Raw genomic sequence first — 16,974 nt, forward strand, 5'->3', positions numbered from 1 at the left:
GTTCTTTTTTACTTTAAAAGATGAATCATCTGGCCATTAAAAATAATCTCTGAAGAATTTCATGCTACTCATTAAAGCAATAGATATAGATTTATTATACGTATATTACATGTATATGTTATATGTATATATTATACATTATATATGTGTATAATCTCTGCATTATTCTCTTTCATTATCCTTTAGGAGGTTTATTTTCTTATTCCACTTTAAATCCCCTTTTTGTAGAAAAAAACAGTGTAAATGCATGCAAAAAATTAAGAAAACAAAATGAGTTACACAAAATCTGTATAGTCCGTTGAGTCTGCAAGGTCATCTTTTCAAGACTGATATTCTGCTGTACTGCTTCATTACACTGGCTTCATAACAAGCCATTCTGAAGGATAAATCTGCTCTATCCAAGCTTTAGGGGATGACTTTACTCACGGTTTTGGCAAAAGAATTGCCTCAGTGGGTATAACCATCTTCTGCTAAAATGGCTGCAGCTGGCTTTTCTTTGCCCAGATTAATACAGAATAAAGACACTTCTTTTCTGAATGCTCTATAAAAATGTGGTCTTATGTCTACAGGAGAGAGGGGGGAAAAAAAATCTCTCTGTTCCATACCATTGTCTCACCTGATGTCATGCTCTGGCCGAAAGAGTGTCTCACTGAAGACTGGAGACATGTCTCATAGCAGACCTTGCTCCAAGGAGAGCTGCGAACTACGTTTCTCTATATTGCCTCAACTATTTCACTGAGGACCCCTCCTGCGTACTTTATGGAAACTGAGTTCTGGCATACAGGCTGTTCAAAATTAGCATTTCAGAGGGGAAGGCTTATGGCATCTTTCCAAGCCTTCTCAAGAAGTCAAAAGATTTTAAATTTGCTACCATTGTTTCATGTTTCTAGGGAAGAAAATCTCAAAACCACTGATGACACAAATTTAGTTGCAGATCTTTTAAGAATCTGGTCAAAACTCAGAGATGAAGAGAAATCTGTAATTGCTATGTGTACCATTCAGAAATGGAGAGTTCTGGGAAGCCCTGGTTTACAGAAAAGTTATTTCTGTTTCCAGTTGCCCTGGAAACTGTTAAAAATCCATAGAGAAGATTATTAAAGAGCGATGAGAGTGAGGTAGTTAGCTACATGCTTCTTTCTTGGTGTTGCTGTGCCAAGCAGCCATAAAACAGTAATTGCTTAGCAGAGTTTTTAATCATTTAAGGAACAGATTTCTCCCATTACCCATCCATCCCATTACCTTCAGATGCTTCAAAGCATCCCATGACTCTGTCTCACACCTATACAATGAATGAACAGAATACACACCTAATTGGAGTTTCACTATGAAGATTCTTAGTAGCTCTAAAGAGGTTGGCCAATGGGCATAATGCTGTCATACAGGACTGAGCAATTCTCCCTTTGTAGAGCATTGGTAAAGACAACTACAAAATGTATTTCTACATACTATCCTTCTTTCCTTCTTTTTTAATGCAGGACTGAAGAATAATAGGTAGAGGAATCAGATCCTTCACTAGCTATCATTTTGCTCTCCAAAATAATAGCGCACATCAATGTCACTCCTGACTTGTCCATGCTGAGAAAATGCACTGTATTAACATTTTTCTGTAATAGCATTTGAAGTAACAATATTAACCGTGACTTTACCTGCAGATGAGACAAAACAAATAAAAATAGCTTGGTTGACCCTGTGTGGGTTAGCGATATATGGATAGGTATGCGTATAACATTTTGTTGATCCTGATTTTGTCATGATGTCAAGTTATTTGATGTGAAGCGACTGGAACTACTGCCTGACAAAACTCTTAGTAAAGCTAAGATACATACCTTGTGGTTTCTTACTTAACAGTGAAAGCTTAACATCTTAATATCCACATAGTGCTAGCCATTTGCCATTGGGAATTTGAACTGAGCTTTCATTTTGTAGCTACTAATACAGAAAAGTTATTAGCTCAGCTACTCTAAACCTTAGAGAATTATCTTTCACTTTAATGATTACTAAAGAAAGCTGTCCAGTTCGATGACTGACAAAATTCAGACATAAGTACTCATTTGAGAGTACTCAAATGAGAGATTTTAAAGCTTATTGTTTCAATTACAAAGCAGTTAAGAAGCCAAACTGGGCTCTTCTTATATATTATCATGGAGACAAACAGAAGAGTTCAGCTGAATACACTTAAAAGAATTTTCAATAAAAAGCTGAGCCTGTCACCATACCTTGTCTAAAAGTTAACACCTAGACTTCCACTAGGTTATCTTGGTTTCCTAACTACAATTTTATGTCAAGAGCACTTGACATGGATCACCTGAAACTTAGAACAGTCCCTTGATGTTTCTGTCATGTAAGTATCCTGGAATATAATAAATAACTAATGCAACGCTGAACTCATAATTTCAGGCACACTGTGCAGACAGTGAAACAACTGAAAGTCATTTTTATGCCAGGCATGAGTTTCCACTGCTACATGTCAAACAAAAATTGAACTTTAAAGATACTTATGCCTTATTGTAAATCTTATGGGAGAAAATGTTTCAAAGTAGTAGCTGGTGATTCACTGATTATCCTGAATATGTGATGACTAAGCACCACAATAGTACTTGTGATACTACAATTGCATCCTCCAACAGCATGGTGTCACTCTGAGGAAAGTGGAATAGTGAATACACAGCTGTAAATAATGTCATTAGAAACCGATTGCGCAGACTCATCTTTCATTGTTGTGCTTCAAAGTCTTTTTTTTACCAGTACTTTACTACGCAATATATGTTGTTTACTAAAAGCCAAATACAAAGACCTACAAGTTTAGATCTGTGCACTTTTCTCAAAGCTTGGCAGTGCACATGATTTGCATTAAGAGAATTTATCTGATTAAATTTATGAATCAAGACTTCAGGTGTCATTCAGATTTATTACACTGACATTTATTACACAGTGGTAGGCAGTTGTTTTTTGATTAAGGATTTTTTGTTTTGATTTTCAAAGATTATTTCAATTGGCTTTGGTGTAAGCAGTCTGTGGCTTGTCAGTTTGCTGCTGGAGGTGTACATGAGGAAATACGTATTTCTGCATTCTTGTTTGAGTATAAATAACTACTTAACAATGTACAAAATTTTAATTAAAAACTACATTCTAAAAATGACAGTATATGTACTTTCAGATTTTTCAGATTTTGAATGTTCACTACAAAAACAATTTAAAGAGAGTTATCTGAAAGATTCTCTTTCTTCAGCAATCCAGAACATTTTGGTTTTTAATTTATTCTCCAAGATAAACCAGCACCTGAAATAGCTGAGATATACTACATCTTTCACATACAAAACTGTTACCTCCTCAAAAATTTTGCTTTGGAGAACAAATAATTAATATGAATTTCCAAAGTGAAAAGGGGAATAAAACCTCTACAGAACTACAAAGAATTTTTTAAGGTGTTTTGTGAAGAATCACAAAACAAGTTGGAGGCTATTTACATCAAGTATAATCTCTCATGAGCTATTTTACAGAGTAATATAAATATCCTTTAATATTCAGTCACTTGGAAATAGCATAACAAAATAACTCCTGGGCACTTAAGCAAAACAGATGAAATATAATGAGCGACTCCAAATCAAAATATGTTGATGTTCTCTCAAAAACTCAGTGTGTCTCTGGAAGATATTATGCTGCATACAAAATGAATTCTTAATGCTAACAGATACAGAGAAAAACTAACTTGGGAATATTAGCCCACAGTTGGATGCAGTATGTGCATTTTTTCCCAATTCTTATAGAAAAAAGTTTGAGCATCTGGAGTTTGTCATGCAGCTCCCACGTATTTGCAAGTGAATGAGGACAGTCACTACTTTCTGCTTTTATTATGCCACATAGCTTAGAGTATTGCATGTCTCTCCAAAGTCCTGTGCTTTTGTTGAAATCCTGCCTTCAACAAGCTGGCTGTTACTCAGTGCTTAGATATAAATATGGATAAAAGCAAATTTTCACCAATTACACCACCACATGCAGGAAAGTTCTTCAAGATTCTCTGTTCTCTGTACATTGCTGAAAAGGAAGCCCCATGGGTCACTGCTAAAATCTCCCCAGCCTGCAAGAGTGGGTCTCTCAGGGGAGACCCACCATCTGATGTAAAAGCAGCGGTTTCTGTACAACCATCCATAAACATTAAACCCATTCTCATCTTGTATGGGTGGATTTTTCAAGGCACACCCAACTTAGTAACACAAGTCTCACCAGCTTCCCCGTGCAATTGTTCTCCACATCATGCTGGTACTTGCGAAAGTGCTAACCCAGCTACTCTTGATACAGGACACGTGCAGGTTTGCTTTGTTGCTTTACTCCTCAGAGGTGGAAACGAAGCGCATAGTAAAACAGATAAAATATTGCAGCTCTTCTGCTGCTGTGTTTCTAATCATGAGAGTTGTTTTGTGCCTTGGCAAGATGCTGGACAGAATGACAGTAAGTATTTTACACTCCTGTAAGCAGGCCAGCCTCTGCCAGGGCAGCTCGCAATCCCCAAATCACAGCTGATTGGTGATTATTGTTGAGTTTCCAGTTGAACAGCACAGCACAGTCTCTTGTATTATCATAGGTACACAGGGAATGGGAAATATTATGCTTCAATGCTACTGTGATCTATATCCTTAAAAGTATAGGTGCAGATAAAGGCTTTGTTTAATATAAAATTCTGCTTAGAGCTAGTTCTGTTTAGCTCTCTCTCACATTCTCAAAATGAAACCACAAATACTTTACATTTCACACAAACCACAAATGCAACTCGATGTGAAAGGTGACGTACACATGAGAGATTACAAAGCTCTAAACCCACAACACTGAACCTGGGACAATCCAGCAGCTTGCCCTGCAGTGTACGTCAGACAGAAAGCAAAGAGTCACGTCTGATTTTTCAATGCTGAAACACTTATGAAAGACAGAACGGTAAATACCTTTACACTTGACATTTCAGGGCCCTGATAATAAATATTTTCATAACTATCATAGAATCACAGAATGTTAGGGATTGGAAGGGACCTGGAAAGATCATCTAGTCCAATCCCCCTGCTGGAGCAGGAACACCTAGATGAGGTTACACAGGAAGGTGTCCAGGTGGGTTTTGAATGTCTCCAGAGAAGGAGACTCCACAACCCCCCTGGGCAGCCTGTTCCAGTGCTCTGTCACCTTCACTGTGAAGAAGTTTTTTCTCAAATTTTAATGGAACCTCTTGTGTTCCAGTTTGTACCCACTGCGCCTTGTCCTATCATTGGTTGTCACTGAGAAGAGCCTGGCTCCATCCTTGTGACACTCACCCTTTATATATTTGTAAACATTAATGAGGTCACCCTTCAGCCTCCTCCAAGCTAAAGAGACCCAGCTCCCTCAGCCTTTCCTCATAAGGGAGATGCTCCACTCCCTTAATCATCTTGGTTGCCCTACGCTGGACTCTCTCCAGCAGTTCCCTGTCCTTCTTGAACTGAAGGGCCCAGAACTGGACACAATATTCCAGGTGTGGTCTCACCAGGGCAGAGTAGGGGGGAAGAAGGACCTCTCTTGACCTACTAACCACCCCCCTTCTAATACACCCCAGGTACCACTGGCCTTCCTGGCCACAAGGGCACAGTGCTGGCTCATGGTCATCCTGCTGTCCACCAGGACCCCCAGGTCTCTTTCCTCTACACTGCTCTCTAATAGGTTATTCCCCAACTTATACTGGAACCAAGATAACAGTATTAATACTTGTTTAAATTATTATAGCATGACATTGCCAAGCAAAGAAGCAATGGGCACTATCACAAATCCTTAAAAAAGACAGCGATTAAGTGTACTTGCTCTTTCTTTTTTTTTTGGAATAGAAAAATAAAGCTTCTGTAGCTCTCAGCAACATGTTTTTCTGACACCAAAGCTACCTCTTAAAAATCCTTTCAATATGCAAAAGCAAACCTCTCTTCTCTCCATTAAAATGGAGAGTGTACAAAAATGTTACAATTCAGTGAGTGACTTCAGATCACGAGCATACTCAGAACTTAACTGAGGACAAACTATAGGTTTGCCATTTGTGCAAGCAAAATATTTGCTCAGTTGCTCATCAAATGCCACAGTACTAAACACTGTCCATTACTGGAATTGTATGTTTAGAAATGAGATGAGAATTATTTGCCCTTTTACATTTATGTTGCCCTTTTTTACAGATCTGACAACATTCTTTTGTCTGAAGATGCTGCTATTGCTAAGCATGATTCTGCTTTCCATAATATACATTATAAAATTAAAGACAATACACAGAAGTTCAGATGAGTACACAGTTCATAAATCCAGCCTATATGCACTAAGAAACAATTCAGTTTGCATTAACAAAGATGCTCTTCCTCTTATGACTATCATATGTTTTAGAGTATTTAACAACGCTGTATCGCAGTTTTTGATCTTGAACGTGTAGTTGGTTGATTGCTAGTTAACTGTTACTAATAAATCAGCAAAGCAGTTCGATCTTTATTCGATTTAAACCACAGAGCTGAACAGTTTTTTGGTGTGACAATCATGAGGGAATAAATAATGAAGAGGGAATAAATGCCCTTTTTTCTAATACAAGAACATTCAGATGTCAAATGAAGGTACCAAAAGACAGATTCAAGACAAAAAAAGGAGTTACTTCTTCAAATCTAAGAATCATTTGCCAAAAGACATACTGGATGATAAAATGGGTTAAAAACTGACTGAAAGCAATTCATGGGAAAAAAGTGGCTATGAAATACAATAAATACATCTTCTGAACCACAGGTTGTTGAATATACTGAATATATTGGTATACTGAATATTTACACAGGAGAAGTAATGCTACATGTTTGCTCTACTCTTGTGGGTTTTATTTGCTGGTTGTTTTGTTTGTTAGTGTTTTTATTTGGTTGGTTGGTTTTGGTTTTTTGCCACACGTTCATCAGTAGCCATAGGTAGAAAAAAAATACTGAACTAGACAGACCTTTGGTATGAGCAGTTGCCTGTTTTTTCTCCCTGGATTGAAGGATTTTTTTTCTCTACTAAAAACTAGTCCAGTACTTCTGCCATATTGCACATAAATCTTTTTGTATCCCAGAATAAATAGTGAGGACATACTGAATTTCCACAAAACCACAAGTACCAAACTTTATAAACCAGTATGAGTCAAGCTAAATAAAATTCCACTCGTTACACTAATGAAGTTCCAAAAGTCCCCCCAAAGCCCAGAAACATTGGCACAGTGTACAATTTATGTAACGAGTCTGTGGAAAACCCTAGAAGCACTAGAGTAATGCTCTGCCTCTCCCCTACCACAGGAATGATCCACAAAACAATATAAAATCAGTTCTCAATTCAATGAATTTTCATCCAGACAAAACGAAGCAGAGGAGATGCCCATAACTTGGCTTCCTTTACTCTCCTGGGAAGCCTTATGCTATCAGCGCATGTTAAGAGAGGAACAACAAATGGTCCCCGTTTGCCTAAGGATTTACATTAAAAGCATCAGCCAAACAGTAAATGAAGAGCCATTCCTATGGGGAACTGGAAATCACTTGCTTCAAAGTGCTCTCACTTTTTCCCGCCTCTCTCTAAGAAATACTTTTATAAGAAATGACAGACATTTTTTTTAGAGCGCAGTTTTCTTCCAGAGCTGAATTTCAGAAACACAAATAAGTGGATGTCATATCCAAGAAACATGGTTTTAGGCCTATAAAAATACTTTTCAATATTACTCTAAATTTAATCACAGTAACATCTTAATCTTTCCTAAGAAAGACAAAATAACACAGCTTAGCTCCACTTAGTTTCAAAAGCAAATATTTTCACAGCAGGTCTGTGACAATGCAGCACTTCTAGTACATAACGGAGGACTTCGTTGTTAGAGAGAGCTGTTTTCTTGGGACATTTAACTGTTAAAATTGTTAACATTTAACTGTTAAAAGATTCCACTCTACCAGAATATGAAGATACTTACCCTTTCTCAAAGACTTATACATACTGATGTCAAGACAATATATTCCAGAAAATCCCAAGGCTTGAAACAAATTTCACAGGGACGAAATACAGTCACCGGACTAGCTTTTTGTTACGGTTAGGGCATACGGCACATTCAAATGCAGTGTATGGGAAGGGGTGACTGAGGTAAGAAGGATTGAGCTGAACTAGAATCTACTGGCAAACTATTAATCTGCTACAGTCTTCTTAGAAAAGAAATTCTGGAGACATTGTGTGAAAGACCCTTTAATGCCAGTATCTTACAAAACAACATCAAAAATGTTTCATAATCTCAACATAAGTATTGATTCTATTAACATTATTTATTCTATTAACACCTTTATTGAATTACATTTATTCATTCTGACTCCTTTCTTCTCCTGCCCTCATTTTCAAATAGGACTTAAATAGCTATTTTACTAGAGAATGGCAATACTGAGATCTGTTTACAAAAATTTCTCTGACCATCCACAGTATTTAAGTAATAACACTGTATGACGAGTCCCTGTCCCTTATTTTGCCAGTTCTACCACTAACGGTTGAAACAGTATTGCAGTATCTTATGAAGTCACAAAAATAATTTGCAACAATTGTTTGCATACTTTAAGGAAACTCCAGAAGTACTAACATAGTTTGTCTTTCTCAAAAAGAATTCAGACTTTCATACCATCTTCTCTACTATTCCATCTGACTTCTTGGTTTATTACAACATCCTCTTTTCGGAGATCACAGATATAATTTTTGGAGGGAAATATACAAATCTCTTCCAATGAGGAGAAGCTTAGGCTTAGATCCTGAAAACATATGTACACTTCATGTTGCAACAACCATATTCCCCTCCTGGAGAACCTTAGAGTTAGATAAGTAATTTAATTTAGTCTTTTGTAGGCAGATATTGAATATTTTGTTTATTGCACAGTATACACAAGCAAATAATGTTTTACGGGTGTGTATTTTCAAATTCTTGATTTTTTTCTAATTGCCAAATGTGATAGCCAAAAATTATCCCTCAACAGATGCATTCTGACTCTAATGTAATCTTGGCCAGATTCTGAGGCTTGTATTTGTCTTTTTGCACACAATTGTGTGCTGACACCAAAATAAGAAGTCAATGTTAAGGCCTTCAAAACAGTCGAGGCCACCATTTACTGAGGCTTGTATCGCCATTTACCTCATATCTACTAACTCATGTAAATTTGGCAACCATTTTTTTAATTTATGCTGAGTACAAACATTTTACCAAGATATGAACAGAAGAAAAGTAGGGGGAGTTAATTTAAAAATATCTAACTTTGATAACTTACTGACACTCCTTTCATAGAAGGCACATTAACAAGTAAGCTATCCTGCAATGAAAATTGATATATTACCTTGAGAAATCTGATCCAAAGGCAAAGCAGATCACACTGTTACAATGTATCATTCATGTTGTCATCATGACACTATAATTTAATTAAGAGGCAAAGACATTTTGCCTCCTCAGCAATTATTTTTAAAAATCTGTGTCATATGTGATAAACACGATTGTGCAAATGACTGTATCAACGATTTATATGATTTCTCTCATAGAAGCTTCCCAAATCTAAACATTTTCTAGAGTGTTTTTCAATAGATTGGCACTTTCAGCATATGCATAATAATATATTTTGACTACATTTAAAAAAAAAAAAAAAAGTGATAAAAATCAATCTGCCATAGCATCAAAGTTTCCTGAATAGGCTTAAAATGCATCTCCAGCAGTCTATGCTACTTGAGTGTTAAATAATGAGGTAGCACATTGTTCCAAAATTGTTCTGAATTATGTAAACCATTTGCTACATGCTGTTTAGACTTTGTTCTTCGTTTAGAGCTGTTTGTGAAAGCAGCATTTTTTGTCTTCTCTGCCTCCCTGGTTTTGCTTTTCTTCTGAGGAAGCTTATTACTAAATTTTTTTTTTTTACCTTTTGATTTTTCTTCTTCCACTACTACTTCCTCCTCTCCCTCATCCTCTTCCTCCTCTTCTTCTTCCCCCTCTTCCTCTTTTCCTTCTTGTTCCTCCTCTCCCTCTTCCCCTTCTTCTTCCTCCTCTCCCTCTTCCCCTTCTTCTTCCTCTCCTCCCTCTTCTTCTTTTTCTTCCTCTCCTCCCTCTTCCTCTTCTTCTTCCCCTTCTTGTTCCTCCTCTCTCTCTTCCCCTTCTTGTTCCTCCTCTCCCTCTTCCCCTTCTTCTTCCTCTCCTCCCTCTTCCTCTTCTCCTTCTTCCCCTTCTTGTTCCTCCTCTCGCTCTTCCCCTTCTTGTTCCTCCCCTCCCTCTTCCTCTTTTTCTCCCTCTTCTTCTTCCTCCCCTCTCTCTTCCTCCTCTTCTCCCTCTTCTTCTTCTAGTCCCTCTTTTCCCTCATCTTCTTCAACTCCCTCTTCTTCTTCCTCCCCTGCTCCCTCATCTTCTTCTACCTCTGGTCCCTCTTCTTCATCTTCTTCTTCCCTTTGCTCTTCTTCATTTTCCCACTCCTCTTCTTCCTTGTTTTTATCTTCTTCCCCCTCCTCCTCATCTGCTTCTCCCACTGCTCCTTCTTCTTCTTCCTCCTCCTCCTCTTCCTCTTCTCTTTTCTCTTCCACTTCATCCTCCTCCTCTTCTCCTTCTTCTTCCACCTCCGTAGTCTTCCTATTTGCATCTTCCTCTTCCTGTTCTTCTTTGGATACCTCTTCTTCTTCCCTCCCTGCCAATGATTCTTCTAACTCCTCCTCTTCACCCTCTTTGTCTTTTTCATTCTCCTTTTCTCTGTTTTCTCCTTCATTTTCCTTCTCATCATTTCCTTCCTCTTCTGCCTCTACCTCTTTTGCTTCCTCCCTCTCTCTATCTTCACCTCCTTCCTCACACTCATCTCTTCCCTCACTTTTAACATGCTCCTCCTTTTCTTTTTCAGTGTTTTCCTCTTTTGCATACTCCTCTTCCTCCTCCATATCCTGCTTTTCTCCCTCACTCAGCTTTTCTTCTTCCTCCATCACCCTGCCTTCCTCATCTCCTTGCTCTTTGCCTTCTTCCTGATTAATCTCTTCAACCTCTTCTGCACCCTCATTCTCAGTGTCTCTTTCAGCCTGTGATTCCTCTCTTGCACTTTCTTCCTCATTATCTTTTTCCTCTTTGTCTTCATCTCTTTCTACTGAAACTTCATCTCTGTCTTTTTTAACCTCACTCTCTTCTTCTTCCTCCCCTAGTTCACCTTCACTCTCAACTGTTTCATGCAGTTTTTCTTTTCCACTTTCACCCTTTTCACTGACTTCACTCTCCTGGTCTTGATTAGATTCCTCCTCATTCTTAATTTCTAACTCCCTGTCTTCATCAGATTTAGCTTCAGTGTTTGTTTCTTCTTCATTTGGGCTTTTTATATCAGTCTCTTCAACATAGTCTTTCTCATTTTGTGGAGGTTGCATCTCCTCAGTTTCACTGTCTTCTTTTTCTAAGTCCATATCTTTTACTTTTTCTACTGTTTCCATTGCCTTCTGGACCTCTCTGCCTTTATAGTAGTCCTCTTCTTTTCCCCTACTCTTAAATCTGTATTTTCCAAGATCATTACTACTTTCCTCAGTTGAAGATGACGACATAGTTACAGCTATTTGTTTCAAAAACGGATCCTTTCTTTTAAACCCTTTCTGCTCTTTACTACCTTCGTCTCCTCTGACGCATATTCTTTCACATTTATCAGATTTTTCAACAACATCCTTTACTTTGTTTTGACTTTCTATTGCATCTTGACTACCTTGCTTTTTAACAGGACTGTATTTTTGTACTATTACCGAATCAGTCTGGGGCTGATCCCTGGACGCAGAAGGAAGTACATCTATTTTAAGGGATTGCTTAGATTTAACAGCTTTTGACTTTTTATTGGAAGAGTTTGTTTTTTCATTCAGAATTTGTTTTTCAGTTACACTCTCTTTGACAAATTCTGGATTTTCCACATGTTCTTTTTCCCTTTTCACTAATCTGCATTTGTCCCTAGTAATTCGCTGAACACCACTTTTCAAAGTACTAGCACTTTGTGAATGCTCAGATTTACCTTTCGTTGTATTATTTTTGGCCACAGGCTTCCCTACAAAGGCACTACGTTTTTCTAAATCTTGTTCTGGTAGCTCTGAAAGTGAAGACTGCTTTTGTAAAGAGCCAAAGTCTGATTTTGAGCCCTCCTTCATGAGATCAGAATCCTTGTTTTTCAGCCCACCCTTACCATCTCTTTTCAGTTTCACATTTTTATTGTTCTTCTATTCCACATGAGAAGCAGAAAATTAAAAAAGAAAGAAGGAGAGCATTAAGGACAAATGACAGCAAAAGAAAAAAGGTTACAAAAACATCTGAACAAGAAAAGAAACAATTTGTGTGAGGCAACTAAAAGATAGCATAAAAGGTAGGGTATTTAACATGCAATGGATTTACAAGTGCACATATTAGAAGAATGTAATGTTCTGCTGATGGCAAATGTACTACTACACCTTTTTCACTATCCAAGCACTCAAAGTAAACACAATAAAACTGTGCAGCCAGCATCATGTCCCATAAGCTAGAGCATATGCAATGTGTGCGGCTGTGCAAACAGAAGAAAAGAACTATAGTTCTCTTACACCTTCCTCCACCTTTCCCCTTGGGAAATCTTCTGATGCACTCACCGTTATGTTATTTCTATTAAGTTCAAATATCTGTTGTCTCCTGCTTTAAATTTTACACTTGTTTAACAAACTCTACAGATTAATTTTTAAAATATAAAATTAAATTCTATATACTACATGCTGAAATGGTGGGATCACTTTAGGAGTGCGATAGAAAGATAATACATTAGTATTTTAATCTCATAGTTAAAGCCAGTGTTATTGCTCCTCTAGATATACTCCATGGTGAATATCTGTAAATAAAAACCTTACTTACAGTGTGTCCTAGAAGTCAATTAAAATATTTTAATATCAACAAACCAGTACAAATGTATAGTATCAAGTAAGTTACAAAGTGTATATGATAGTCCGTTGCTCTTGAAACTGCTGAAATATTATATATTCTCATCTCAAACTATGCTGGATATGAGGAGTTCTATGTGTCTGCACAAATTCTCCCTGACTTCAGTCAGCTGCTTAGAATTTTACCTCATGTATATTCAGAAAATTAGCAAGAGGAGGCCTACAAAAGTTGCCTAGCTTTTTTAAAACTCCAAACAAAACAATAAAGTACAAGGATAACACAAGAATTCTAGATCTTTTCAACATCAGTATAAGTATAAAAATATATATATATATATATATATATATATATATAAAATCAGCTACAGTACCTTTTGCTTTTGGAGTGGTGATAATTTCAAGGACTGGTCACTGGGATTCAAGCTCATTGCATGTGTCTGCAAAAAATGAGATCTCTGTCAAAAAAAAATATATATAAGTAATAGGGAAAGCAGCATCAAAGCCCAGTTCTACTAAACACAGCTATTATAGGAATATTTTAGTCTTATGGCACAGTTTGGGTTGAGACAAATATGTATGATCACTCACCTCACCTATTTCACTTCCACTCCCTCATTTACTGCTTATAGAGTGGTAATCAGCTCAGATGTCAACATCTAAACTGTCTGTAGAGACTGAAAGCTACATGCCCTCTCTTACAACCCACAAGCACATTTTAGATCCACCTGCCACTGCAAAACTGTGGCTACAAATATAAGACCTTACTCCCTTGTAATCACAACGTTCAACTTAACAACCAGTTTGACACCACAGCCTTGAAATAACTCATTCAAAGAAACATTACATAGCAGAAATTTTCCTTGGAATTTTTCTTTGTATTTTTGTCAAGTTTTCCTGAAAGACTTTGTTCAAATTTACTGTTTCATTCTGATAAATGTTTTACAATTAATTCAGAATGGGTACAAAACCAAAAAGGAGAATGAAATCTAGCACAAAAAGTGTGCAATAATGTCTCAGTAAATTAAGGAAGGCTATGTTGTGCATCATATCTGAAAATAATTTTCTTATTGTAAATCAAAATAAAGTTTTATAACTGTTAAATAAATGGTATGGACCAACAGATTGCTAAATTATTAAGTACTGTAAGTACCAACAAGTCCTAATTTTGTAAAATGTGCAATTTCTCCAGCATAACTGACAACATATCCTGAGCTGAGTACAGAGTCTCATTTGTCTCCATTCCATTGACGTTTAAAAAAGACAAAAACCACCACTTTTTCCAGTGCACTCCATTGAGGCCAGGACATGCCCTATCTGCTGAGAGAACAAAATGTTTTGGAAAGGTGCACAAGTGATAAGGTGAATGTATTTTTAAAATAAAAGAAATATGTAGGAACATGCTTGGGGATCACTAAATAATCAAAATGTCTGCACTTTGGTCTTCCCTTTAATATGATCCATCTGTACTAAAAAAGCTCTTCCAGGAACAGGAAAAGACAGCTCTCCGCATGATTTCCTGCAGTTTTCTTTTGGAAATCATCAAGATGAGGAAAGTCAGAGATCAAGATCACCATGTGGGATCTGGCGTCCTTCTTCTTTCTGATATCCAGAGCTGAAGTGTAGGGAAGGGCTGCACTACTTGGGGCTGCTTCAGTCTCATATTACAACATTACTTGGAAAATGAAAATAAACTTAAGCATTGGACAATGATGATATTAAATGCACACTTATGTAACAGTATGTCGGTACTTGATGCCACATATTACATTTCAGGGGAGCCAGGAGTTCCGTACTGGAACCTGAATTATTATTTAGCTGCTTTATTCTTCCCTGCATAAAAAAGGACTGAATGATGGATTCATTAGTGGAAAATATTACCATATTTAGGATGTCAGTTGTATCTCCAAGATTTCTGTCATTATTTTCATTATCTGAATCTTCTTCAGCAGAGCCTTCACCAGGTTTATCTTTTTGAGGATTCTTTACTTTAAGGTAAAATAAGGGCAAGTAAATAAATACCATAGGAACGAGTAATATATAGCAAACAGAACACCCCACTCTTGTAAAATAGAGATTATCTCTATTTTACTGACACAGGACTGAAGTCCTGAGATTCCTCACTCCCTCAGCCTAAAGCACAGCAGAAATGCTTCCACCCCCGTTTCGTCAGTATTAACATTAGAGGTAACTTAGCAATCTGGCCTCTGTGGGCTGTAGATCTCTGACTAGTTTTGCAGGCTTTCAAAGCATAAATATTACACGGGACAAAGCTGCTTTTGCATAATCTCTTTAATAATAGTGTACCAATTAGACTAAATTAGCTGCAGTCATATTATCTATAATCTATTGCACATTATATGTGTCATGGATAAAGAGACAGTGAGTTTAACTCCAATGTAGCATCATAAAAATGTACTTACATAATTTTCAGGTTCACATCAAATTAATCAGGTGTATGATCAGCTTATTATGGCATAAAACCTGAGGGTTTAGGCCTCAGAAGTGTCTAAAGGCATTTCAAATCTCACTGCATTGCTTTCCTGGAACCAAAAATGCTAATGGACATGCTGGTAGCTTAATTCTAACTTAATTAATTCCTTTCAAATTGGATTTAACTGTCCAATAAATCTGAGCTAATTTTTACACAGCAGCTCTGCATTCTGCACTCTTCAGCATTGCTCTTCCCAGGAAATCACGCATACTCAGGAAGCAGTGTGAAGTCCAAAACTGCTCTAGAGAATCTGTGCAAAAATCCAGCACTACCAGTGCCACTGTTATCCAGGCTTTTGCATTAGCCAGAATATTGCAAATCCTTATTATCCTAGATAACAGAGAGTGAAAAGTACTTTTGCATTTCCAAATGAAGAAGAAAGCTCCTATAAGATTTAGTAGACATCTTTTCTTATCCAAGGTCTCCTGTAGGCCTTCCTGTGTCTTTATGGTTGTTCCTAATAATTTTTTTCCTGTACTCTTTTTTTTTTTTTTGTGAAAATGGGGCAAGTAGTTACTAATCTTACAGTATTTTTGTGAAGTCATATTTCTGGAGGCTTGAGGAACGTCAGGTACAATTCAGAAGTTGTTTCTCTTTCACTCAACCCTCCTCTAAACCTCTAAGCACATTTTCCAAACATGAACCAAGTGTGAGGCAATTTCTTGCAGGCATTTCTCAACTTTCATGTCTGTATTCTGCCAGAAGCTCTTGAGATAAGACTGAACTTAAACCTTCTTTGATGTTCAAACTGAGCATTTTTTTATGAATGATGAGAGCTAAACTAGGTAATTTTTAGAAAACAGCAACAAGATGGGGAGACACTTCACCTTTTCCATGGTCTCTGTCTTTCATAGGTTCAGCTTTAGGAAGACTCGTTGCAGAAAAACAGAGTGGGCTAGTGTTGCTAGTCACAGGCAATGAAGAATTTAAGCAGCTTTCTCCCAGTGGAGGCAGACTTCGTGCCATACGAATAAACTGTTCTGGTGACCTTTCCTTCAGAAGATTAAAAGAAAAATAATAGTGAATAACAGTAGAATAATAAAATATAAGCAACTTCTCACGCTTAACACTTGTATTTTCCTTCAGTTAATGATCCAGTGTTGTAACTTTGTATGCAAAGCATAACAAAATTTCTTGACCATTTTAATTATTTATAAAAAGTGGAGAGATATAGGGGGATATTTTAGGTCGTTTCTACACAATAATCTCAAGCAGGCCTAAAATATAGAAAAAGGATACAAATAATTTTTATTTTTATTTAAAATGAAAATAATAGTTTCCCAAATGACACTGACTTACTCCATCCACAGCTTCAATATATTTTTACAAGATAAAAATGTGGTTTTGTGGTAGAGTTAGTTTTCAAACAGGTAAGTGAAATGATCCAACTCATTGTGCTGCTAAAGAAATCACATGGAAAGTTTAGTGGAGATAGAGAAGAAACTTGTATTTTAAGTAGCTACAGGCTCTTAGGATCATTTTAAGCTGACTGTGAAACTTTCCCCTTTGATATTATATAAACTATGAACTTGTTTATTCTATTCAAGGACTAAGAGGGAACACCAAAAAGAGTCAAGTTCTTGTTATTC

The 16,974-nt window shown here is 36.9% G+C and overlaps 1 protein-coding gene across 1 annotated transcript in view; it reads right to left on the reverse strand.

Moving 5' to 3' along the window:
• Positions 1-9,317: 9,317 nt before the first annotated feature.
• RPGR (retinitis pigmentosa GTPase regulator) overlaps positions 9,318-16,974 on the reverse strand; it is a 40,281-nt gene continuing 32,624 nt past the window's right edge. Inside the window, exons 11-14 of the mRNA XM_080360597.1 lie at positions 16,213-16,378; positions 14,773-14,879; positions 13,266-13,331; positions 9,318-12,210 (exon numbers count right to left, since the gene is read on the reverse strand). Coding sequence (XP_080216723.1) covers positions 9,724-12,210; positions 13,266-13,331; positions 14,773-14,879; positions 16,213-16,378 — 2,826 coding nt within the window. The 3' untranslated portion in view covers positions 9,318-9,723. The remainder of the gene's footprint in view (positions 12,211-13,265; positions 13,332-14,772; positions 14,880-16,212; positions 16,379-16,974) is intronic.

Source organism: Nesoenas mayeri, assembly GCF_963082525.1.
Source record: "Nesoenas mayeri genome assembly, chromosome: 1".
Classification (NCBI taxonomy): Eukaryota; Metazoa; Chordata; class Aves; order Columbiformes; family Columbidae; genus Nesoenas; species Nesoenas mayeri.